A 25032-nucleotide genomic window follows, 5' to 3' on the forward strand; every position below is an offset into this window, starting at 1 on the left:
ATATCAAGGGCAGCAGATTTTGAGTGCAGCTGTAGTTATCATAAACAGAGATAAGTATTTGAAAGAATTTTTATATTTCAGACATGGTTTATTATCAAGGGTCTCTTGTGTGAAATATGCCAACCAGAACATAGATGACCATTGATTGCTACTTTTGGCTTCATTTAAAAAAATAGGAAAAAAAAAAAGAAAAAAAAGTTCTTAAATGCATTATGTTTTTAATATTTAGGAATAAGTTCATATTGACCTGTAAACTCATACTTGGGTGCTGTGAATCACAAGAGTCTCTGTGGAACAAAGCACAGCTATCTGTATGTGTATGTCTGTATCTGAGTGTGCATGGGCTACTTTTCTGTGAATCATGCATCTTTTATATCTTTCGATTGCTTTGAATAGACAAACATTAGAACCACTTTAAAATTCCTTTTACATTGACAGCCAAATTTTCGATCAAATACATGGAAAGAAATATAGAAGTGTGGGCATTTCTGAGATTCTAGAGTTCCCATATTACCAAGCAGTAGAGTTTATGTCTCTGTATTTTAACTTTCATTGCCCAGTAATATGGAATAGAAAAATAAGATTTTCATACAGTGTCTAAAAGCCTAGAAAATTAATAGTTTGAAGTAGTCTTCAGCTTTCACAAATTTCGTGAAGAGTCAAGACATTAAAGGTGTTCAACAGCTGTTTGTGATTGACCAAAGCTGTTCCATTAGATTTTCTTTTTCCTCCTATTTTTTTTTAAAAATAATTTAAGCTGTGCTTTTGCCAAATACCAGTCTCAGAATTTTGCACCCTACACTCTGACAAGAGGCAGCAGTATAAAAGTGGTGGGAAGAGAGGCTTTAGCAATATATTTTCTCCTTTTGCCATTCTCCCAAGGCAAAACTTGGAGCCATTCTGAAGCCATTTGCCAGCATTTACTATTAATCTCCAGCCTGTATCTACATATTAAAATTTTTTTTTTTGAATTGTATTCAGTAGGTCATGTAAATAAGTCTTCTGTCCAGCCATTATTCATGTAAGACACAGTGCAACCAAGCTGTGTTGTGATTTTCCTATTGCAAAATCTTGTCTGCTTTTTTTAAAATTTACTAATATTTTATTTTTTTTGAAGGAAGAATGGATGTAGACAATGTACCTGCCATACACAGAGAGACTGCAGACAGAAGTTCCAGTTTTCTAAGTTTCCAGGGCTTTGTTCATTCAGGCATTCTATCTTTGAACATGCATGCATCTTATAGCCATTTAATCTTCCAAAGACAAAAGTCATATTGGCATGGAAGAAAATACAGAAATGCACTCTGTAAGGCCATGAAAGAGTGTCACTGCATTACAGCAGCTTAACATCATGATCAAGTTATCATACATCAGCTGAAGCACTGTAATTGTCTGTCTATGCACTTGAGCTTGCCCAGGGTGAGGTAAACACCCATATGCTCCAGGGATTACTCATTAAATGAAGAATTGTGTTCTAGTACTGAGAAATCTCTGCTGTCCTTCCATTATTTTGTACTTAAATGACAAATTACTTCTACACAAGAGTAGTTTTAATTATGTGATTTGCTGTGTGTATATGTTGGATGTTTTTCAATTACTTATGCAGACTGTAGACAAACACATACATGTGTGCACACACAATATTTTCCCTACTATAATTTGGTATTTCTGGCACTTAGCAATAGTAGGGTCAAAGCCAAACTGTAGCTACCTCTGGAAAATCTTAAAAGTAGCTGTAATTGAAAAAGGTGGTGTAACTTTTCTGTTTTAAAACCTAATGAGGTTTTTTTTTTCAGGAAGTGTAATGCTTTTCCTCATTGTTTCAATGTTAGTTTCTGATAAAGTCATGAAACTTCCGAATGTGTGTATTTTTTGAAACAATTCTGAAACTCATCAGGCAGTAGCAGAAATGCCTTTATATTATCATGATCCACTGCAGATACTAACTTAACTTGAAATTTGACTTTTGATAGATATAATAAAAAGAATGGAATTATTCTGAATTCTAAGTAAATATAACTAATTTGATCCTCTGGAATTCCTCTGGAATAATAAGTTTTTAATACTGAATTGAAACATTTGTTGTTGCTGTGAAATGAAAGAAACTTTTTTGATAGGGCTTACTGTTGTAGTTCTGTGAGATGTAACCCTTTTGGATATTTCCTACCCCCATGATTCACTCTGTTGCTAAAGAAGTTGTGTTCTGACAGGTCATTAAATTAATGCCTATGCCTGTATGAAGCACAAGTATGGAGTACATAAAGTACAATTGTTCTAATTATTTATATTTGTCTACTGATGCACTAGAATCTAACAAACTCAGAGAAGGAATCCCTTTCATGAGCTATAAATTTCAATTTCTGACCTATTGACTTCATGAGAGTAAAAATTCTCCAGTGGGAGTGAGATGTTCATCGTGTCTTAACATAAAGTCCATGAGTCAGGGAAATGCCTGGCTGGAATAAACAAGCAGCTCATCCAGGCTGCCATTCTGGCACCAAGGGTGGGTAAGACCAGATGTTTCAACGGAAGGCGTAAATCTTCACAATTTTACTGTTCTGTATTGCAAGATGGTATTTCTTACATCACTCACACCTTAAAGCATGAAGATTAATAGAGCTTATAACTCTATTTCCTCATAGTCAGTTTGTAGCATAAATCTTAAAGCACATTTCTTATGCAGTAATTATGAAAGCAGAAGATTTTAAAGATACATTATCAACTGGTGTCAAAGTAAAACCCTTTACCCCCATGCCACCTTTATTAGAGTAAAAGTTGTGGATATGAGAAAACCTGGACATTTCAGTAAACTAAAACTGAATTTTAATGCAGTGTGAGAGAGGCAAAGGGCCTTGTCCAGGAAAGATGTGAGAGATCTCCCCAACTGCTGGGTGCTGGGATGCCTTTTCCATCCTACCATTCACCAGTTCATGTGTGGGAGCCCTTCTGCTGCCAGTGCTGCGCCACTGATGGCTGTGAAACCTGAAGGGTTTGTCTTTCTCTGATCTCAGCTCTGGTTTTGCCCCGCCCATGTATTTGCCAGCCTTAGCAAATACTTACTTTGTTGAGTTGAACTTACTTTGTTCCAAGCTGGTCCTGGATTCTCACCAAAGATTTAGTTGTGAAATATTATATCTCATCTTGTGCAGTGACCGTAGCAAGATATTTTTTCTTTGGCAGCAAATACTCATTAGAACTGATGACTACTATCACCTTCTTAACTTTCTCTTGACCAATTTTCACTTAATTTTCCACTCACTCCATGAGACAATTATACAAAATAAAATAATGAGGTAGCATGTGTAATGCAGCTTAATCTTAAAATGATGATCATCACAACTAAATCAGAATTTTCTTTTTTTTAATTGCCCAATGGGATATACTTTCTGGCTAATATTATGAAGGTGCTTCAGTGTGAGGGGAAATTAATACATTATCACATTGCACTGTTGGTATTGGAGGTGGTTCTTCACACATTGGGTAGCAGACATATAAACTTGTTTGCCAGATGGTGTTGCAGATGCAAGAATTTTACAAGGGCTCAGAGGGATGCTGGACAAGTACTTGAAAGTGATATCTACTTGGGGGTTACAAAATAGACAGGCCACAATAGGCTTAGGAAATCTCCTGAGCTGAAAATAGATGGAGAAGAGGGGGAGCACTAAGGGTGAGGAAATGTCATATATAAATGTTCTATAATTATTCTTCTTACTGTTGAAGAGAGACTACTAGACTGGATGAGCCTTCAGTCTTGCCATTACTAACATTTTTATAGCCTTATTTAAGTAACGAGTTGTGTGAGAGGATTTTTCTGGAACAGGATATGAATGTTGAAGGTGGAGAAAACCCAGAACTGCTTAAATTTAGAAAATTAGTAATATGTTTCGAGATCCATACTACTAAGGAAAGAAAATCGAGAGACTAATGCTGAAAGAAGATTAAATGTGATTACTTTCTCAGTTACTGACTGCACAGGTTTGCAGCCTTGCCTTTTTAGCTTTTATTTTTCACCTGACATTACTATGAGGAATAGATCTTCATTGTTTTTGTAGTCATTTCTACTGCTAATTCTCCAAGTGCATATAGAAGACATTTTCTGGTCTAACTGTGTGTCTTCTACATCCTACATGCTTCTTTCTAAACCTGTAGCAAAATTTAAGTTCCATAACTTGCACTACAGTACACATACACTATTGATAAAGAAAAAAACACCAAAAAAACAAGCTGTAGCACCATTTCTGAAAAAGATACACTTTTTCAGAAAGTGGATCCTTATGTGGAACAATTAAAAGAGGCATGGTCAAGTTAGAGTTCATGAGTCAGTTTAATGACTCATGATACTGAAATTTATTATGCACATAAGGCATTATTTTGATCTTGTTTTTTCATTTGTCTCATCTTTTGTTGAGGTTGGCCTTGCATGCTGGATTCTTATATTTTTATTGTTTTGTGGTTTTGAATGTTTACACAAGCACTTCTGAAAAACAAGTGTGGCTGAGGTGCCTCTAAAGAAACAGAGATGCCAGGGTTTGAGTGGGCTTTTTGAATTCATTCACTCTGCATGTCCTGACTACCAGAGCTGGGTTCTGGACTTGTAAAAGTCCCTAGAAACAGCTGACTTGCTTATCATCCATAAAATTTAAATTTGCATCTGTCAGAATTTTTGTTGCCAAAAGAGTTTAGGAAAATAGTTACAGTTATCATAGGTATTATTGCTGTTCTTAATGTTATTAGGATTTATGATGATGGTGAAAATTAAAATTGTCCTTACTTCCAAAATTGCTCTACTTGATATTAAGAAAACCAAAACTCTGGTGCAGTGTTTTTCCTTGCATATTTTAATGTTTTGACAGATAATACCAGCTACATACTTTTATCAGCCGTCTGAAGTTACTGCCTGCTGATCGTTAGCATGACTACAACCCACATGCTTATAGATACTCTGAAACCATTTAAGAATAAGTTCTGTGAGAAGATATTTTTCCAGAAAGTCCATCTGTAAGAAAAACTGTTTTTTTTATGTTGTTCTAGTTTATTAGTGGCATGAGACAATAGCAATTTAACAATAATTTTCTTTGTACAAGTTATTAGTAATCTTTGTTCTTTTGAGGTGATACTTTCAGTGGCTTTTTTCTTTCTTTTTTTGGCATTAATGGCACTTCTGTCACCATCTGGCTTAGTCTATTACAGATCTCCAGAATAACAAACTCACAGTTTGCATGTATGTCTCTGTGTTTTTCTTGGGGTCCAGAGACGTGTGACTATTCTGCGTTTCCTAGAAAGGGAGTTGTGAGACCTCAGCCCACATTGCACATTACACAGAAAGAATCTGTAATGAGCTCTTTCTGTGCCTCAGGAGGAGCACAAAGCAGCTGGAGTGGGGCTAAGGGTCTAGACAGCTGAGCTCATTGGGGATGGAGGATGGTCAGCACTACAGAGAAAATGTTCGATAGCTTGTCAATTCATGACCCTGAGGTCTGAGAGGCTTCCATTCCCTCAGACAAACGCTGATCCCCATTAATATGAATGGTTGAACTTCATTTGACATCAGTCAGTCCAGGGTCTGAGTGCAAATACATTATTCCCTGTGCCATTAATGCAAGTCACATACCCCAGCTGAGCAGACAAGGGAAACAGAACTTGCAGTACTCATTGTTGTTTTGCTTTGCAGTACTGTGTGGAGGTGGTCAATAGGTTTATTCCTCATGCTTGATTATCTTCAAGATATTTGTTGCAATTTATAGAGTTCATCTGCAATCTTGTGCTTGCTTCTTAAAACTGATACACTGTGTCATGTAGCCCATTTGATTGAGTGGAAACAAGCATGTCATGTTTAAGATCCTGACACAGATAATTAGCTGTTAGTATCTAATTCCACTCTTTTTTTCACTTCAGTTCCTCCTAGAATATCTACTGAGTACATTTAGCATCAACTTCCCCACTTCCCCAGATGAAATAGTAGGGATTCATTTCCCTTGCAATGACTCAATGATGTATGTAGTAGTTACTGTATTTCAAGTAGAATGTATGAAAGGTGTTGTATAAGTTATTATATAAGTTTTGGAAACTATCTTAATAGTGTTTTATTATTCTCTAGGCATAAGGATTTTGATTTTGCATTGTGGTTTAAATAGACAATAACTAAAAATCAAGGCCTAAGGTATTTAATTGGTTGTCACACACCACATTTTAGGGGTGATTACCATTTAGTTTGCTGAAGGACCCAAAGACTCAGATTCCTTTTGAATAGACAATATCTAATTTTTCTTATGATTTATTCATAGCAGTTTGGTTTTTGAAGTTCCTTGTGAGGAAGTTGCCCTTCATAGGATCTGTCTGTGTAAGGCTGTTGTATAATGCATGTTCATTTGCTTAGTTATATTTGTAAGTTCCAGCTGTGCCCATCACTTGCTAAATCTGTCATTGAAGGATTTTGTTTTAAATTCTGCCTGGCTTTGTTTTCAGATGTCTCTGAATTCCTTCCTGTGTTGAGTCACAGCTGTGAAAAGAGAAATCTCCCTCTTTAATTCAAGGGGTCAGTGGTTTAAAAGCACTAAAGCCTGGTGGGGAATGGCTTAAGGAAGGTAGTTAATCATGGTGATCCCAAGGCTTCATAAACTTACACAAGGCTCATCTGACAGGAAGAGTCCTGGATATCTTCAAGCCCTGGTTTCTTTGAGGCGTAGCTGTTTTACCAGGGAGTGGAATCCTCTATGGGACAAGCACCTGTGGTGGGTCTTTGCCACCTGCTCAGCTGTGGATATAGAAACACAACTTAATCTTCTCCACCACACCTCTTTTTCTAGCTAAGCCTGCATGGAGCCCACATTCCTTCTAGTCATTTTTTTCCCACAACATTGAGAAATATTTAATGTGGTAACTGCAATGGCTTCCACTTCCTGGTGCCATTGGGAGATAATGGAGTGACAGGAAGGGGTTGCTGATCTGCATGGAAAAGAGAGGTCAGCCTGGAACACGCAGATGGTCTTGTGTGCTGGGTGAGCAGAAGTCATTGACATGGTTTGGGTGTCTGCAGTTCATCCAGTGACACTTCTCACCCAGCTTCTTCAAACTTCAAACAGTGGAGGAATCCTAGAATAAATCCCCTTCTTGCCTCATCAGCAATAAGCCTTATTTCACATACTGTGTTAATTTTGACATTTGGTTCTATGCTTAGTTTTCATGGGATGGGCAAACCAGGACCATGTGGGTAAAGAGTACCTGGAAGCTGTGAGATGCTGAATTAAGTTATACAGCTAATGCAGAACCTGCACCTGTGCTGTGTGTACTCCACTTGTCCAATGCACACATTGCTATTCTTGATACAGGGGTTTATTATCTGTCTATGAATCAGTTCTTGAATTGCTGCAGATTTTGGACAGTTTCATAAAAGAAAAGTGATCCTGTTTTCAGTCAGATTTTAATAGTAAAGTAGTTAGTTTGTAAACAGATCAGGTGGACATTGCCCTTATCAGAAGAGTGGGAAGGTAAGATGACTAGAGTAGACAAAGTCATTTGATGGCTGTCAGACATCTAAGTTTAAGTGGAAGGGTGTTGGATGTTGAACAAGACCTTCTGTGTGTGGTTCAGTTCAGTGATTCATTTGTCCATTAACTGCTAAAGGAAGTAGTAGAAAAATTAGGGTTGGAGGAGACATGAGGAAGTCATATGGTTTTGTCTGTATTTCAAAGGATGGATAACTTCAGCTTTGGATCAGATTGCTTAGAGCTATGTCCAGTCAAGCTTCAAATGTCTGCAAAGATAGAGAACCCACAACTTCTCTGAGCTCCTGTTCCAGTGTTGACAATTCTTGAAGGGAATGAACTCCCTCAAGACTGAGATTGCTTCATCATCTTAGGGGACAAATGACTACCGGGGAAAAGGAAATTAGAAGTGGTGTTTTATATTCTACCTTTCTAATACTGGTTTTCTGGTTATGGAAACTGTCTGGTTAACCATCTAAAAATCTTTCCTTTTTTTCAGTGAAATACTGATTCCACCTTGCACACTGTGTCCTCACTTTGTCCTCACGAGACAAAGGAAAGCTATTGTGGTTTTAAACTAAAGTGGAAGTGTTTCTGTGATGGAGGAGGTGATGCCTGAATTCTCAGTTTCTTTTTCAGTGTGGCTGTTTCAGATTCCAGGAAGCTGTCATGATAGCACCCTTCACAAAGCAGCTTAAAAATAGACCAGCAAAACAACTATTGCACCAAATATGAATTAATTTCTGCTGTGACACAAAATGGAAAGTTCTTGGAGGGTCTGATAGCAGCATGTTGTAACCCTTGAAAATGGTAAAATTCATGATCAGCGGACACAGGACTGTTAAAGCTTTGATAGCCTGCTGTCTGAACTCACACTGGCAGCGTGTATTTCCTCTGTGAACTTCTTTATAGAAAATGAAACTGTGATTGCTTGCAATTTTCTGCAGTTTGCACAAGCACTTAAATCACAAATAAAACACTGGAAGAAGTGTTATGTGAGTCATGGATCTCACTGCAGGAGTTACAAGTCGGTTGTCCCTGTGGAGAAGGTTGGCAGTGTGACTAGAGGGATGTGGGTGCTGGTCCTGACTGCTAGTGTGATCTTATCCAAGGGGTGTCATCTCCTACGGTAGCACTAAAATAAATCCAGTTAATTCATAATGACAAGGATAGAGGGTAGAGAATAGAGGCATTAAAGCTTTTAAACTGCTCAGATGCTGTGTTGATGAGTACCTGAGGGAAACCCATCAAGAGGAATAGGTCTGTGTTGAGTCAGTGATTTGTGTAAGCTCACAAGTGGGATTTGTTATAGAGGCTCTGCTGATTCCCTGTCACACATACTCCAAATTTAAATGAAATCAAATGTTAAAAAAAAACAGGAAGAAAGCAAATGTGTTCAGCCTAACAATAAAATATCTGGGTTAATGGGCCAACAGAGATCACTGCTCTGCAGTGTACACGTTCATATGTGTATCACTTTACATTTTGGCTGCACAAAATGTTGATCCAAAATTAGTTGGACAATGGATTAAAAAAACCCTTCTCCAATAGACTTCAAGCATATAGTCATGAATTATTAAATCAATTTGTTGGAAGTGTAAATTAAAATCCTTCCGGCATGTCTTTCCCTATAGTGTAGTTTATACATTAAATCCTGCAGACTGTGCTGTACAGAGTTCACTGACAGTGCAGCAAATAATGAGGCCCTACATTGATGAAAGGAATTGTAGGAAAATATGCCATTGGATATACAGCAAACATATTTGATCAAAGCCCAGCTGCCATATGAAGTACACATTTTTTAACCATTGCTAAACTGTATTAGCCTGAATTATTTTGAAAACTATGATTTGACTTTTACACAGCTGACGAAATAGTACTGGCAGTTAAGGAAACATCCCATCAGGATTTGTAAGATAAAAATAATAATAAAAAAAGGTTTAATTATATTAAGATGCCAACATGCAGTTGCCTCTACTTAACATTTACGTGCATTTGTAACATTCTGTTTTTATCTGAGAGTCTCATGGACTTTAGATACAGCTGGGGAATCTGTGAGCGCCTGCAAGCATTTAAAGAAAATTACAAACTGTTTTGCAATATATTAATGCTTACATCAGATAATCTAGCTACAAATTTTAGCACAGTAAAGCATTGGCTGTGAAATGAAATTAAGATTTTAAATATTTATGTATATGTAAATATTTGTTTATTTATTTCTTCCTGCTTGTTTTGGTTGAGTTTTTGATTTAGTAGGGTCTGCTGGGTTGTGATTGTGTGAATGATGTGCAGGTTGTGCCTGCACACAGAGTTGGCTGGCTGGTGGTGCCTCAGATGTATGTAAGGGTGAAATGTGTAATACATTGCTGTATAGTGTGCAGTTAATGGAGCACTAGGAGCTGGATTGCTTGGATCAAGGACACAAGAACCCCACCTTCTCTCATCTCTGGAGCTATCCATGCAGATGCTGGCTGTACCCTTTCAGGGTATGTGCTGTTACCCACCTGGCTGCTGTGTTGTGCGGTGCAGTAAGTCTGGATTTGATACATCACAGATTTCACCAGAGTGCTGCACTATCTTCCCATCAAGCTGGGTTTTTCACAAACATACAAAGGTCACGGTAGGGCAAGTTCAAGTAATTAATCTGTAGAATGCCCCATTGCCAGTAGTTCCTGGTAACACCCAGAAATACCAGCCAGTTCAGACTTTGGGTCCCTGCTACTGGACTGATGCTTCACTCCTGCATATGTTGGAAAGTCTCCTATGAAAGGAAATAACAGAGAACAGTTTTTCCGTAGCAAAACACTGGCAAGAATTCCTGGAGGTGAAAAAGAGACTGAAATCCTTCCTTTGTGTTGGCCAATGGAGGTTTATGTTTCTTCCAGCAGAAGAATGGTGGTTGCAGGGTCAGTGGTTTACGTGTCTTGACAGTGCTGCCTGGGGTTAATTCAGGCTGCAGCAGGGCAAATGCAATCTTCTAGAGTTTAAATGCTCAGGCAGGTCTCCTCAAAATGAGAAGTTATTTTCTCTGATGGCCATCATGACATTTTTCTGGCTTCCCAGTATTTTCTCAAGAGCAGACCAAGGCTGTTCCACAGGCAAAGCTTCCTGCAAGTGTTGTCTCCCTGTCTCCTTCACTCAGAGCTGAGCCAAACCACCCCAAGTGCTGCAGGTGGTGACAGACATTTTAGAGGAAAATTCTCTGTTTCTCTTTGAAACCTTTCAGACGTCACAGTACTTGGCAGAGAGTGGTTTCCATCTAGTCTACCTTTTCATTAATGTCTCTAGGAATTTTCATGCTACTGCCTTTTTCTTTTCTTGGATACCAAAGTTACAAAGCTCATCTTAGAATCACTTTTCATAGCGTTAGTGGTTTTTTTGGTCTGCCGGGGAAACATGCTGTACTTAAAATAATGTAACATTGAGGTTTGGCTTAGGGCTCCTTTTGATTCTTATGTGTTGCTAAATCGTGCCTTACACACTGCTTTCTTCTTTGGCTTGTGTTTGTTTGTGGAATTTGTTTTGGGGTTTTTTTTGCTTTGGTTTGGTTTTTTTGTTTTTTTGTTTGTTTGTTTTTTATGATCAGACTTGTAGGGCATTCTCATGTCCTTCTAAATAAAGGGCCTGTGGAAAACTGTTATTATGGACATAATACCTGAAGTCATTATTCTTTCCCCAAAAGAAAACATGAAGAAACAAGAGGAAAAAGAATCCTTAAGAGATACATATTCTTCTAACTTTAGAGTGAAAGGCATGTTGATATTTCTGTGCAAAGATCCCAGCTGCACATCTGACTGGTGGGATATTTTATTTAGGTGCCTACCTCCTCTTGGCAATATCATTATCAGATGACAAGTTACTTTCCATCCCATCCTTTTTCTTGAACAATAGATACTGTGTTTGAGAAACAGTCTGTAGAATGTAAAAAACTGTAAGTCTGGGGTTTTTTTATTGCTTATTTGTTTTTTTGAGGAAACAAAGTATACTATAAAATATATATAAAATATGTGAAAAATAATTAAGGTCAGAGATTAGCATTTGTTTTATCATCAGTCTTGGATTTATGTGTTACATGGCCAAAAGACTGCAGATAAAATTTCTCAGATCACCGTTTCTAATGGTACATGACATGTCTGTGTGCATGGCTCTCTCTCTGCCACTTTCTCAAAAGATTACTTCTGTGTCTGTGTGAAATCTCTGGGTGTAATCCTGACCTCACTGACATTGACCTGAAAAATATCCTGATATCTTTTAAGGATGAAGTGATCATTTCCTATGTGTATAATTTTAGGTGCCCAACAGTAAATTTCAGGGTCAGATAAGCTCTTCAGAGCAATATGACACAGATCATTCTGTAAAGTTTCTACCATTTCTACCAGTGTTTATCTCCAAACAGATTACATGCCTGTTAGAAATGCTTCCACCAGAAGATTCCCTTCAGAAAGATGCTGAAAAGTATGAAAAAGTGAACAAAATAAGGGAGTTCCTTCCTTCTTCTTCTCTCATGTTTCACTTCCTTAAGTAACCATTTTTACTTGAGCTTGACTTTATCCCATCAAAAAAATCCAGTGTAATCCTCCAATGTATTTTCTCTCTCTATTGGACAGCTTTATTTATGATCAGATGGTTCTCTGCAATAAAACCAGATTTTTTGCTGACTCTTTTTTCCTTCAGTTGCATCCTCATTGTCTCTCAGACCCTTCATTTTTCTTTGCTCTATTTGGCTCTTCTCAAGTGGGAATCAGAGCAGTGATTTTTCCTGCCAAGTCATTGGTGTTGAATGGATAGTGGGTAAATCCTGTGAAGAGCTCAGTAAAAGTTAAAGTCTCTAAAGTTTTGTAAAACTCATTGTAAGCTGGGTTATGTTTCTTATGAGTCTTTGCTAATCATTTGGATATTTAATAATAGCAAAGACTGCTCTATGGCAAAACCTCATCTAAACCAGGTACTCTAAACCCAGTGATTTAAACAAAACAAAATGAAAAAAAAAAAAATCACTTACTGTAGGCTCACTTTTTTTTCTTTTTTTTTTATTGTACTATTGTCCTTTTATTAATTAATGTCTCCTAGTGTTGTAAAGTGAGGTAATGCTGATCTGGGGTTGGTGTAAAAAGTAGTATTTTTCTCAATCCTGAAAGAGAACATTTTCTGGACTATAAATAACACAAAACCTACTTAAAAAGTAGAAGAATAGTGAGGAATAATACTGTTTACCAGTTCTTGGATGGAGTTAGCTTTAACTGAGATTTCACAATGAAGAGAAAAGCGTCTTTTGCCAAATAATAAACAGACCATCTATCTAAGGGGTACAAGAACATAGTTTCATTGTGCTCTGCATAAATGTCATCTTTGTTATTGCAGAAATAAGTAAGTCTAAAGATATAATTTTATTTTTAGTCCATTTGATTTTCTAATTTAATAATCTGAGTCATGTATGCTTACAGTTTTCCCTCTTATTAACAAAGACAAGTCAATATCCAGTTCATAATTATAATAGTTTTTGAACCACACAGTAGACAAGCACAGTAATTTTTCTTTTGGAATTTGTGTAATTTCAAGGTGAGACATCTACATAAAGCATTGGACGCATATATCTGTATACATAAAGTAACGTGCTTTAAATTTGTGTGCATATAGATAAAGTACATATTCTTAATAAAGAGATGATAATGAGATAATGTACCTTTCCAGAAATTTGAATTGTAGATGGGGAAATTTTTGCTTCTTCTTGTAGCTGAATAATTTCAAATCTTTTAAAGCAATATGTCTGTCTGACAGGCCACTCATGCTATTTTGTTGCATGAGTTGACATCTTTTGCTCTTTTCTGACTCCATAGACCAAAATAAAATAAAACCCCAAGATCTCAAACAAGGATAGATGAGAAGAAGAAAGAAAAACTCTCACATCAGTAATAGGAAATTACATATTGAGGCTACATGGCCTAGGCAACTTACTCATTAGGTTTATAATGAATTTATAAGCTTATAGTGACTAGGTTGGTCTATATTTTCAGTTGTCACAATTTGCAGCATTGCTATTAGATTCACTAAAACCAAGCCATAACTCTTTATTGGAATATAAAATGCTGAATTTTAAAATGACCTTGGAAAACTAGTGCTGGAAGCAGGTTTTGAATTCTCCTCCAATTCCATAAAGGCTTTTTTAACAGAATTAACTGAGAGTTTCATGAATACAGTTTAAAAAGTGTGTTTGCGGATGGGTCACAGTCGTTTCAGCTCTGGACTTTGTGACGCCAGGAGAAGTCGGAAACTACTCAGTATTTGTGCATGCAAGATTTTGCATTTAGATAGGTTTGAGCTGAAGGATCTGCAAAAGCTCCCATAAGCACAGAGCTCCTTACTGTCTGTGTGTTTGAGAAGGCTGAAGAGCTCTGTTTATTGCCACAAAGGGCCTGGAATAAATTATGTTTAGTAAATTGGCTCCAGGTTTTCTTGTTTCAGACAGTAGCTTCGGAGTAATCTTTTTTATGGGCTCCACTAAATGTGACCGATTGCAGGGAGGTGACACCTCGTTTCAGGGATGGGACATCACGCATGTGCCAGTCAGGATGGCAGGGCACCAGCAGTTCAACTTTCTGTCTTTTGGCAGTGTAACCCACAGCCCATTCCGAATTTATGGGCCCCGCTGGGAGGTCCTAGCAGGATGGAGCCAGGCTGTTCAGCCCCTCCTCAGCCTTGTGCCTCCCGCCCCTACATGGGGCAAATAAAAGCTCCTTTATTCCACTGGAAATGCCCCTGTTTCAGCGAGGTGTATGCATGGCTTCCTTCCCTGCTCGGTCCTGCAGGTGATAATTAACACAGTGCAGTGCTATTTCCTAGCTGAAGCCAAGGTGGGAAAGCAGCTTTAGCCTCAGCATTTTTCTTTTCAGACTCTTTTTCCTCATTTATTTTGGATCTGTTCATAGTGAGGAAGTTTTAGAATGTGTTGGTCCTTAGCTGAAGTATCAAAGGACTAAACAAACCAGTAATTTTTTTCTCTGACCAAATTCTTGTTACTTTTGAGTGGAAGAAAGAATGCGGGAGTCAAATTTGCTTTTGGGTTTTATGTTTTATTTCTGCTTATGGGACTGCTTTATTCTGATCAGTGTGACTGTGGGTCTTTTCAGCACAGGACACTGATTGACATTGCATATGTTACAGAGAGGAAGGATATTCTCTGAAGATTAATGTCAAGTTAGTTGGCCTGAAGTTCATTAACCTGAGCTAGACTGTTGGAAGGACTCTGTGTGGAAGCTGGAATTGTATTAGAGGATCATCATAAACTAAAAATATATGTGACAATCTGGCCAGATTGCAATGAATCTAAAGACAGGACAGGGTTGGCTCGAGCTCACAGAGCAGCTGCCTCCAGTGTAAACTAACCGCCTTGTGAAAGCAAATGGTTTTTCACAGACATTATTCAAATAAAAGGGAAATGGGAAAAAAACTCCAACAAAAAAGAAAAAAATTAAAAAAGAGGAAGGTTCCCATTAGCAAAAAAAAGCATAAGTGAAAAAGTGATGTTGTGAGCTATGGACAAAGGCCCAAGTTTGGTGCTGATTCTCAATCAGTTCTGCAAATGACAGTGTATTGACACAACTGGTTTTTTTAGTCAAATTTAGTCTTGATTCTTCACAGTAACTTGCCTCTAAAAAGTGAGCCCCAAATCCTTTGGTGAATTCCCTGTTGGCTGGGGCCCAGACCTTCGGGCCATGACTTCTCAACATACTTGCAGTGGGACGGGCTCCCTCTTAATTGCTTCTTTTTGAAGTAAGGTTTGTCACTATCATCCTGCTGAAGATGAACAGGGCTGATGTCTCATCTTGATATATTCTTCCCCCTCCTCACCTCCCCTTCTTTTCCCCTTCTTCCCCCTAAATAAATTTCTCAAAGACAATTTAACCCTGGGATAGTCTAATCCACATCTGTCCATTGTGGTGCACCCTCAGACGTGTTGGCACAGAAGTAAGGGTCTTCTCTTAGGATCTCATATTGTAATAAAGGGAAGGGAAAGATGAAACAGGCATTTAACATTTGTCTCTTTTCTCTCCATGTCATCTCATGAACATGTACTCACACATGGCCAGGAGTAGTACATTCAGAAACTGAATGTGGGTGTTGAAGAGAGGACTGAGAAGAAAGAAGCTCGGTGTTTGGCAATAGGAGCTACGCTTTGGGCATTTTACAAATTGTTCCCCTCTTTCATCTTTCACCATTGTGCTCTTCTTGCACACTTCCCTGTCTTTTACTATTGAAAGAAGGTCTGGAGGCTCAGAAAGCACAAGTTTCATCTGAGAGAGATTTCCTCTTTCAGAGAGAACTGTTTCCATCCTTTCATGCCAGGAAAGATGAACTGCCTGCATCAGGAGGTGCTGAATTGGTTCTGGGTGCTGCTTTAGCTCACAGACTTGCCTGAGCCAGTGGCCACAAGCTGCACTGCATTTCTCATGGGCTCGTAAGGAACCTCTTCTTTGATGTCTGTGCAAATGCTGGCTGATGTAGGCACTAGGATTGCTCTTTCAATCAGGCAGTTTCAGTACCTTTCAGAAAAGAATTTTCATGGCAAGTCATGAGCCATTAATCTCTCGACTAACCATAACACTTTTTACTCCTTGGTTTTACAGCATTACTCAAACACTGATATTTGTCATTTCACCAGCCATCTCCCTTGACCTCTAGCATCATGCACTTGCAGGAGGAAGGATTTGATCTTACAAATATTTTCATACTCTGATCTCTGTGATTCATTTACCATCAAGTTTTGCCTTCAGAACTCAAGATGCCATTTCAAATAATTTCATGTGAAAAAGTGTAGTTATTGGGCAAAAGAGATCCTTGATAGTTGGGTACAAAGGACACCAAGATTGCTGTTGCTGTTTTCTTTTCAACTACTTTGCTAGCTGTGTGACCTTGAGGAAGTAGGTTCACTGGAGCTTTATGGTTCTGTTTTTGCATAGGGAAAATAAGGACAGTGATAATTGCTTTCATTTGTAAAACACTTCAAGATTTATGGAACATGAATGACACTTATTAAGTGAAAAGTGCTGCAAAGCTGGCTTAGTTGCACAGTTTGCTAACAAAATCTCATATCAGCCTATTGACCCCAGCCTGAAACACTCATTAAAGTTTATAGGACATTTTGGTGGATGAGTTGAGGCAGTTATTCTGCTGGAAATATCATACTGAAAATGCTTTTAAATCCATCATCCTCATTGACTTTTTTTTCTTATTAAAACTAAACATAACTGCTTGTTCTATCCAATTTTCTTGGTTTATTTATGAAAGTTTTGATGGGTATGTGCTCATTGTTAACTCTGCTTGTATCCCCATGGCATCTGAGACAGTTCATTCTAGTCATAGCATAAACATAAAATAGCTGTTGTACTGAGATAAAAAGAGTTACAAAACATTAAGATATCCAGTGGACTGGTATGAACTAACAAGTTGCATGGTCACTTTTGAATGGCAAATGTTCTTTTTGTGGATACTTCATTAATTCATACTTAAACTTTAGCTATGCTACCCACTGGTGTTTGAAAAGTTTACATATTTTTCCAATGTCAAAATGTGTAAATTTAATATTAAAGAAACAAAACATTTTTACTTGTACAAGAGGAAAAAATAGTTTTGTAGCAAAGAAATTAAATGAGCTGCACTTTAAAGATAGGTTTGGCTTGCTTACAGAGTTATTATTTATGCAGTAATGCAGGTTCACAGATGTTTTCCTTTTTTTCTTCCAGATAAAAGTTGGGTTGTTTGAAAAGTGGGGCAATATTTCACCATCGTGCAAAAGAAGATACAGAAGAAGAGAGCAGAATGAGAGCTTTGCAAGTGCCACATGCCTGCAGCCTGATGTCTTTAGTAATGCTGTTCCTTCCAGTCACTGGAACATCAAAACAAAATATCCCAAGACTGAAGCTTTCCTATAAAGGTAAACTTTTCAGTATTTTTTCTGATTCTGTCCCTTTTGTTTTGATGTGATGTTGCCAGCAGTTCATTTGTATTACTTACCAGGAAAGCAAAACACTGTCCCAGAAATACATAATAGAAACCTTAAGGACGAATGAATTCTGCCTAGGGACAGTATTAAATTGTGGGGTTTTTTTGTTGTGTTGGTTTTTTTATTATTATTTTATTTTGTTTATTTGTTTGTGTTTTATTTTATTTTTGTAATTCTTTTTCTATCACTACGTTGGAATGTTAAATTCTTCATATGTGGTTTTCTTTCTCCTTGCCTCTTTGGATCACAAGAGTGTGTTTCTCTGTGGAATTTCTTAGTCTTGTGTGTAGTTCTTGCTGAGAATGGCACCATCTGAGGGATTTCAACACAGATATATTTATGTACTAATGGACAGTTTTTTAAAGGAGGTAGATTTCTTGTTGCTTTGAATGTACAGTATGCCTCCACAGGCACAGAGATGTGTCACTGATGCTGTCTTCTTCAGCTAAAAGAAATACTCTCCAGTTAGTTATGTTTCAACTGTCAGCACCCTTCCCTTATGGGAGCTATTTCTGCTCCATTTTTCAAACTTCATGTCTTCCTATACGTTGCAGAATTGCACTCAGGATGGTGTGATGGGACAGGCTGTAAAGCCTTCATCGGGGCTTATGATATGTTTATCATGATTTTAACACCCAGAGGAATTTATTGAGTAAGCAGAATGACATGCTATTTATTTACAAGCTTCTCTTTTGCTAGATTTGCATGCCACTGTGCATGCTATTCCAGTGTGTATAGATGTGCTTGGATGTGTTTGTGTAAGAGAGACGGAGGAAGCAAGATCAAGGGATCTTGACAACATTTTTATAAATTCAGGAAACAGTTGCACTCACTGTAGCCAATGAATACAGAAACTGAAAAGACCTGACATGAGTTATGAAAGTTAGCAGTAAAACCTTCCTAACATACAGCCAGCCTTCTCACAGCTAGCCTTTTGAGATAATTCCCAAAAGCAGCATATACCATATGGCAATGGCATTTATTGTGGATTTGACACTCACGATTAGTGAATTTCTCTCAACTTCAAAAGCAGATAGCCTTTGGCAAAATCCTGATGGATGCATTTGGCAGGTAAAGAGGGGGAGAAAGAAAAATTATTGAGGTCAACACAGGGAAAAAAAAAAGGCTAAAATCTTAGTCTAAAATAGTGGCAGAGACCTGCTGGGAGTGGTTGGGAAAATGCCTGAGCTCGTTTAAAAAGACAATGAGCAGATGATTGATATTTAAACCCTGACCCAAACTTTTATTAGCAACTTTATAAACCTTTCAGTTTGGCTTGAGGGATACTGTTTCCTGTCCAAACTTATCCACCTATATCCCTGTAGGGGGGAAAATCAACAACTGATACTGATGCAAAATAGCACATAAATCTTAATTTGGAGAGCTGTGATAGAACTGAAAAGCCAGAAGCAAGAGAATTATGAGAATTTATTGTGCCTTTTCTTACTTTTTTGGGGGGATGGAAGGTGGTGTGTATTTTTCCACATGGAACAAGAAAAAAATTACTGCTGTTTTTTCACACTTACGTATTATAAATGACTCCAATATGGCTTATCATAATTAAACTGTATTTTTGTTGTTGATAAGAGGATGTCAGATGTACTGAATATTTAATAAAGTTGTCAGAATTAAGTCTTCTTTCCTTCCCCCAAGTGTTTCAGACAAAATAATTCCAAGGTTTGTGTGAGTAAGATGTAGGAGACATGAACTATCTTGCCAGTTCTCATAAAATTGTTAGTCATGTCACTGACAAGTCCTGGCATCTCTGTTCTTTGGAATTAAGACTTGAAATGTCATGAGGAGGAGAATACATGGTTCTTGCCCTTCTTTATGGAAAACAGATGAAAACTGGCCACATCAGGCAGTTCCAAAAACCTGGTCACACACGTCTTTGGAAGGAAGGTTTCATTCCCTTCTTGGTGCACTGTGTTTATGGCATAGGTCCATCTTCCCAGAAGAGCTAGGCATTTGCTGGGGCAGGAGAGCTGAAAGTAAACAGGCTTTTGCTCTGCAGTTACTGAATCTCCCAGCTGCATCAGTCAGTGGTGGATGGGGGAAGAGGGAGAGGGTGGGGTAGTTAAAGATGTGTCTATAACTGTGGGAGTGCCTCAATAAACCACAGCATGTCACAGCTCTTTTTTGTGTTCAGACAGCAATTAAAATTTTAGACCTTCTCTTAATGGCCATTATAGGTTTTCATCGTCTTTGGGTTTTCATCTTAAGAAGTGGGAATTTGTGCTGGAAATGTTGAGATATTCAAGTGGGTAATATGAGGATCAATGCAATGTTACACAATGGATTTCCTTTATTGTTTGCCCGAGTCTAAAAATATAAAAAAATTGTAAATTCTAAAAAAATTCTACAAATTCTAAAAAATATTCTAAAAAATCATGCATGTATAAAACTAAAACTACACACAATTCAGTTGAAATATGTTGTAATACAGAATCAAAGTCATACATTATGCACCTGTGTTAATATAATACACTATGAGCTTTAATCATACATGTCATCCTTTATTCCCACATTTTCCTAGATCCATTAGTTGAAAAATTATCTTCTTCACTTGACTTGACTTTTAGATATTGGTTCATGTCATTACTATCCCAGAAATTGTCACTGTTCTTGTGATGCTTTTAGGGTGCTCTCACTGCATAGATCTTACTTAATCTGTGTATCTGAGATACTCCTACAAGTTTGAGGTGCTTTTATGGTTATGTTATAGCTTTAGTATATGGAGGAGGTAACAAACTGTCTTCTAATAAAAGATTTCCATCTTTATAAAATGAAGGGATGATTTTTGAGTAATATTCCATATTTTAATACTCTTTGTCTAGCACTGCTTTCAATCTAAGAGAAACTGTATTTATCACTCATTTTCATGCAGCTGGAGATAACCTGTGACCTTCATACAATCTCTAGAACTCCTCAAGCTCTAGAGAAAATGCAGAAAGTTTTCATATACTAGTCTCATTCATTAATGTCATTTTCAGGACAGCATCAGTTTTGTTACTAAAGGATGGAAGGCTCTGTGTCCTAATTCATATATGTTTAATTCATACAGTGTAGACAGTCTCGTTTCTATCTTCTGAGTAATAATGTTTTTTATTGAGCGGTTCTTCCAAACATATTTTCTACGTGTTTCTCTAGGTTCTACTTTATAGGGTAGAGAATAGTCAAACCAGAAGGTTGTTTGCCTTCTAAGGAAAAGGAAAAAAAAACCCAAACTTTTTTCAATTTGTGTGTATCCTAAAATTTCCCTGCAGAATTGCAGATTCATAATTGCAAATTTAACCCTACTGATTTGATTTACTTTGCTGCTTTTCATGGACATCTTAGTAAGTGTAGTCTTTGTTCTCAATGAATGCATTCATTTTACAAAAGTGTGCAACCTGGTTTATTGGCTCAGGGGTATGCCCCAGCCCAGACTTTGATGCTGTCATCAGTGACATCCACAAACATATATCATTCCCATGTGGGAATGTGGCCATGGCCCAGAGCAAGCCATGCTTGCTGTGAACAGCAGGGACTTGGTCAGAGGACCAGGAATCCTGCATTGTGACACAGTACATGGGAAAAAGCACGACTGAAGGCAACCTTTGTCTTTTAAAACAGGATTTACTTAGCACTGTTAAAAACAACTGTAGTAGTAATTTAAATCTAATAAACAAGGGCATTATTCTCAGCTGATTTGTTTTTCTCCACATTGAATGAATTTAGATGCAGTTTCACTCCCACTGGAGTCATGGCAAGAGTCTGGCCACTGAAGTAAATTGAAGCAAGATCAAATTCACACTCTTCACTTTTTTCATCTTACATAAGTAAACTAAAGACAGGCAGTTCTTTCTCCTCTGCTGAAGGATGACAGTGCTAAATCATCAGCTCTACATGGAAATTAGCCACATTTTAAGGATTGTTTAGGTTCATGCAGTGCTTTGCACACAGGATTTTCTTCCCCCTAAGAGTGATCCATTCTGTAAACATGGTGAAAAAGCAAACAGAGAATATTTTGGTGCCAGGAATTCTTTTGAGATTCTGACTGGATGAGTACACTTGTTTAATGTTCAAAAATGGTCCTTTGAACATGCTGCTTTACAATGTCAGGCATTCTGTTCCCTATATTGTTTTTGCTTTAAACCTGTTTAATTTTATAACTGATGAGATGTTTAACTGTTGCATCAGACCAGTTAGTTTGTTGAGTTTCAATACAGCTGGCTTATTTCCATGTCATTCATCATTTAATTATACATATAAAACATAGTTAAAATTGTACAGCTCCTTGAGCCTCACTTAAACTGTCTGTGACACTGCAGTAATCCCAGTACCCTGATGGGGTGTTGCACAACTATGACTGGTTGGAATGTGGTAAACTGGTGATGTAGAAGAGAGCCTAGAAATGAGTTTGCATTTTGCAGCTGTGCTGTGTAAAGAGAAAGTAAAACCAGAAAAAAAAAACCTGCTCTTGTGGTAGTGGCAGCAGCTGTAAACCTGAATGCTTACGAAAATCAAGGAAAATGTCCTGAGTGAGGAAGTGGTGTTTTCCCCTTGTTTGTTATTTAATTTTTGATGATTTGTTATTTCTCAGAAAAATCTATCTCAGATTCCTTGGCAGAAAAACATGAAGTGTTTATGTGAGAGTGAAGATCCTAGTACTGGATGGTTGTATAGTTACACAAAAGATTTTGCCTGTTTTGTCTCAAAAATGCTTTCTGGAGGCAGTGATCATTGAGACTTAAAATATACCCGAGCTTGACGATGGATGGCCACTGGTGACCAAGCAAGGAAAGTCTCTTGCATATACAGTAAACTAAATATAAATGTGAAGGCATTTAATATTGGGAAAACCAGCAAATTTCTTACAGACGTTTTTTTTTTCCATTTTTAAACTAGTGAACTTGAAGGTCAGATCCAACTATATGTTGCATTTTCTGTCATATAATTATCATATATATAATGTCCTGGAGAGCAGCCTCCAGTCACTGACATCAACAGTTTACATAGCAGTTGAACTAAGAATAACCTTGGAGAACTGACCCATATCAACCCCTTAAGTGTAAACTGTAGCTCACAACAGTTTTTGTTTTTTCATGGTCATAGAAGGGCCTCAATTGGATAAAAGAATTGTGTTCAAAAGATACAAAACTACTCTGCTGAATGTTCACTTCATTAAATCTTGGAAGATGAGAGGAAACAAAACTGAAAGGGTGATACTTGGCAAAGAATTTTTGCTCCCTTGTAAAAAGAAGGATGGGACAACATCAAAAACAGGTTCCCTAGAAGAAGGCAGGGAAGATACATGATAAGTGGCATCAGCTCAGAAGAGAGTTCAAAACTCTTTCTTTAACTGCTTTTACTAATAACATCTGGTAAGCAAATGCAATTCAGAAGAATTTCAGAAATCCCAACATTATTCTCCTACACACTGATGGGAGGGCATGATCTGCCTGACATCAGTGTCTGTCTAGCAGTGGACATCTGTGATCACTATGCAGGTACTCAAGTCACATCCTGTTTCACTTTCCTCCATCCCCATTTCTGCAGTTTCATTTATAGATGAGTTCCCCAAAGAAGGGCTGAGGAGTATAATCTCTCCTGTACTCACAGTCCTTTGGAGACAAATACACAAAGAGCAGAAAGAGACAGAAGTTCCTCTATCAGTCAGAGAGATTGGCTAACTCTATTTAAGGGAGACAGTTTTGAAGATGGAGGGAATGACAGAGGTACATCTGTGCACAAATTTGAAAAAAACAGACATTCTACTTTCTGAACAAAATCTTGGCTAAACCAGAATTTTCCATGGTGTTGAACCATAAAATTTGAGAGCTAAGAGGCTATTGAACACACTGATATTTTGTACTTAACTTATTTGGCCTTTTTAGGATGGTAGTAAACTTTCCTGTGTATCATCCAAGCAACCTGGATTTCTTTCAGAAAAATTTCTCACTAAATCTGTGTCATGGGGTGGCTTTACCTTTAAGGTGGTTTTGAGAGCTAAGGAAGTTGAAACTGCTGGTGGCTGATGGGAGTTTTTTCTCCTGACCAATTATCAGTCATTTCTAAAATTGACAGCAGGTCTGACCATTAAAAAGTGAATTCAACCTGTGACCACCCCCTGAAGATGTACAGTCAGAGGTCTCTTGTCCTCTTTTGTTTCTGGCTTTTGAGAAGGTAACAAGGCCCTGTCGTATCCTCCTCTTTCCCCCCCACCTCTCCCTCGGCTGGATAAGGCCTTAGAGGATGAAAGGGGGGGGAGGGGGGGAGGGAGGAAAAGAAAGCAGAGCTGCTCAGTTACTGCTGCTGCTGGACTGAAACCTGACACTATGAACTCTTACAGCTTTTTTTAAAGTTTTTAATTCTTTTACTACCTGGATAAACATACAGATTACTCCTTTTTCTCAGAAAGACAGAGGAAGAGAGACAATCAACATGAAAAAGGCATCATAGAACCACCAAAAACAATGAAGAAAAGAGTTAAGTTTAAATAAGAAAGAGGGAATAAGGAGATGCTCTACAGCTGAAATATCTTTCTGTTAAAGCTATGGAGATGGATAATAGTAGTTTAAAAAAGACTCCTTTAATTCATAAGAGACTATTGGGAGGAATAGAGTGTTCAAAGTGGTGAGAGAAAAAGAGAGAGTACTTGTGATACTGTGGGTTGCTGGAACTGGATAAAGTGAAGATTTTGAAGCCTTGGGGGGCAAAGAGAAAACTGCTTTCCAGGAAAGCTCACAGAGACTGATGAAGAAGACTTTTGCCTTTGAATAATTCATCCTTAAAATGACATCCCTAAACTCATGGCCCATACACACCTCAGAGTGATGTGAAATGGGAGGAGAAGATCTGATGACAGATTTCAGGGCAGCTGACATCAGAGCCATAGAAACTATAACAGAAATAGTTTCCTTGTGAAAAACTCCATAAGTTAGCAGAAAGAGACTTCTGTTTCTCTACAAAGACTGGTGAAAAGACTCTAGCAAGAATTGAGACTGTTTTTGACCACCAAAGTTCCAAAGTTTTTTTGTCTCTATGTTATCATGTGTACAAAGAAATGGTCAAGTAGTGGGAGATAAAAGGGTTTTCTGAAAGTTTATTCTGGTGTTCTTATTCTTGTAGTTTGTTAATAAACTGTCTTTATTCCTTTTAAGTTTTAAGCCTGTTTTGCTCTTGTTCTAATCCATATCTCACAGCAAGAAATAAATAATTTTTTAGTTACTAGTTTAAAACCACAACAATCTGTAACAAAACATTAGCCTATTGACATCCTACCCCAAAAGTAATAAGTATAAATACTGATAATAAAAAATGTCCCCCTCCAATATTAAATAAAAGCCTATGCCTGAATGCTGAGAACATCCATGGGTCTTGTCACTCAAATTTATATTTGACAACGGTTGTGTGGGAGGGCGCTTGTGGCTGCTTTGTAAAGAGAAGCTCTGGAGTTGCCAGTTTCCCAAGTGATGGGTCTGCACTTGGTGTCTGTTGGGGCTTTGGGTGCCCAGGGCCATGATGAGTTCCCTGAGCCGGGCTGGGGATGGCGGGTGGGGCTGG

The 25032-nt window shown here is 37.8% G+C and overlaps 1 protein-coding gene across 4 annotated transcripts in view; it reads left to right on the forward strand.

Moving 5' to 3' along the window:
* LOC131592053 (semaphorin-3D) overlaps positions 1–25032 on the forward strand; it is a 134991-nt gene that overhangs the window by 23854 nt on the left and 86105 nt on the right. For all 4 annotated transcript variants that reach the window (XM_058863308.1, XM_058863307.1, XM_058863309.1 and 1 more), the window contains exon 2: positions 17225–17415. In XM_058863308.1, the coding sequence (XP_058719291.1) occupies positions 17301–17415 (115 nt within the window). In that variant the 5' untranslated portion in view covers positions 17225–17300. The remainder of the gene's footprint in view (positions 1–17224; positions 17416–25032) is intronic.

Source organism: Poecile atricapillus, chromosome W (assembly GCF_030490865.1).
Source record: "Poecile atricapillus isolate bPoeAtr1 chromosome W, bPoeAtr1.hap1, whole genome shotgun sequence".
NCBI lineage: Eukaryota > Metazoa > Chordata > Aves > Passeriformes > Paridae > Poecile > Poecile atricapillus.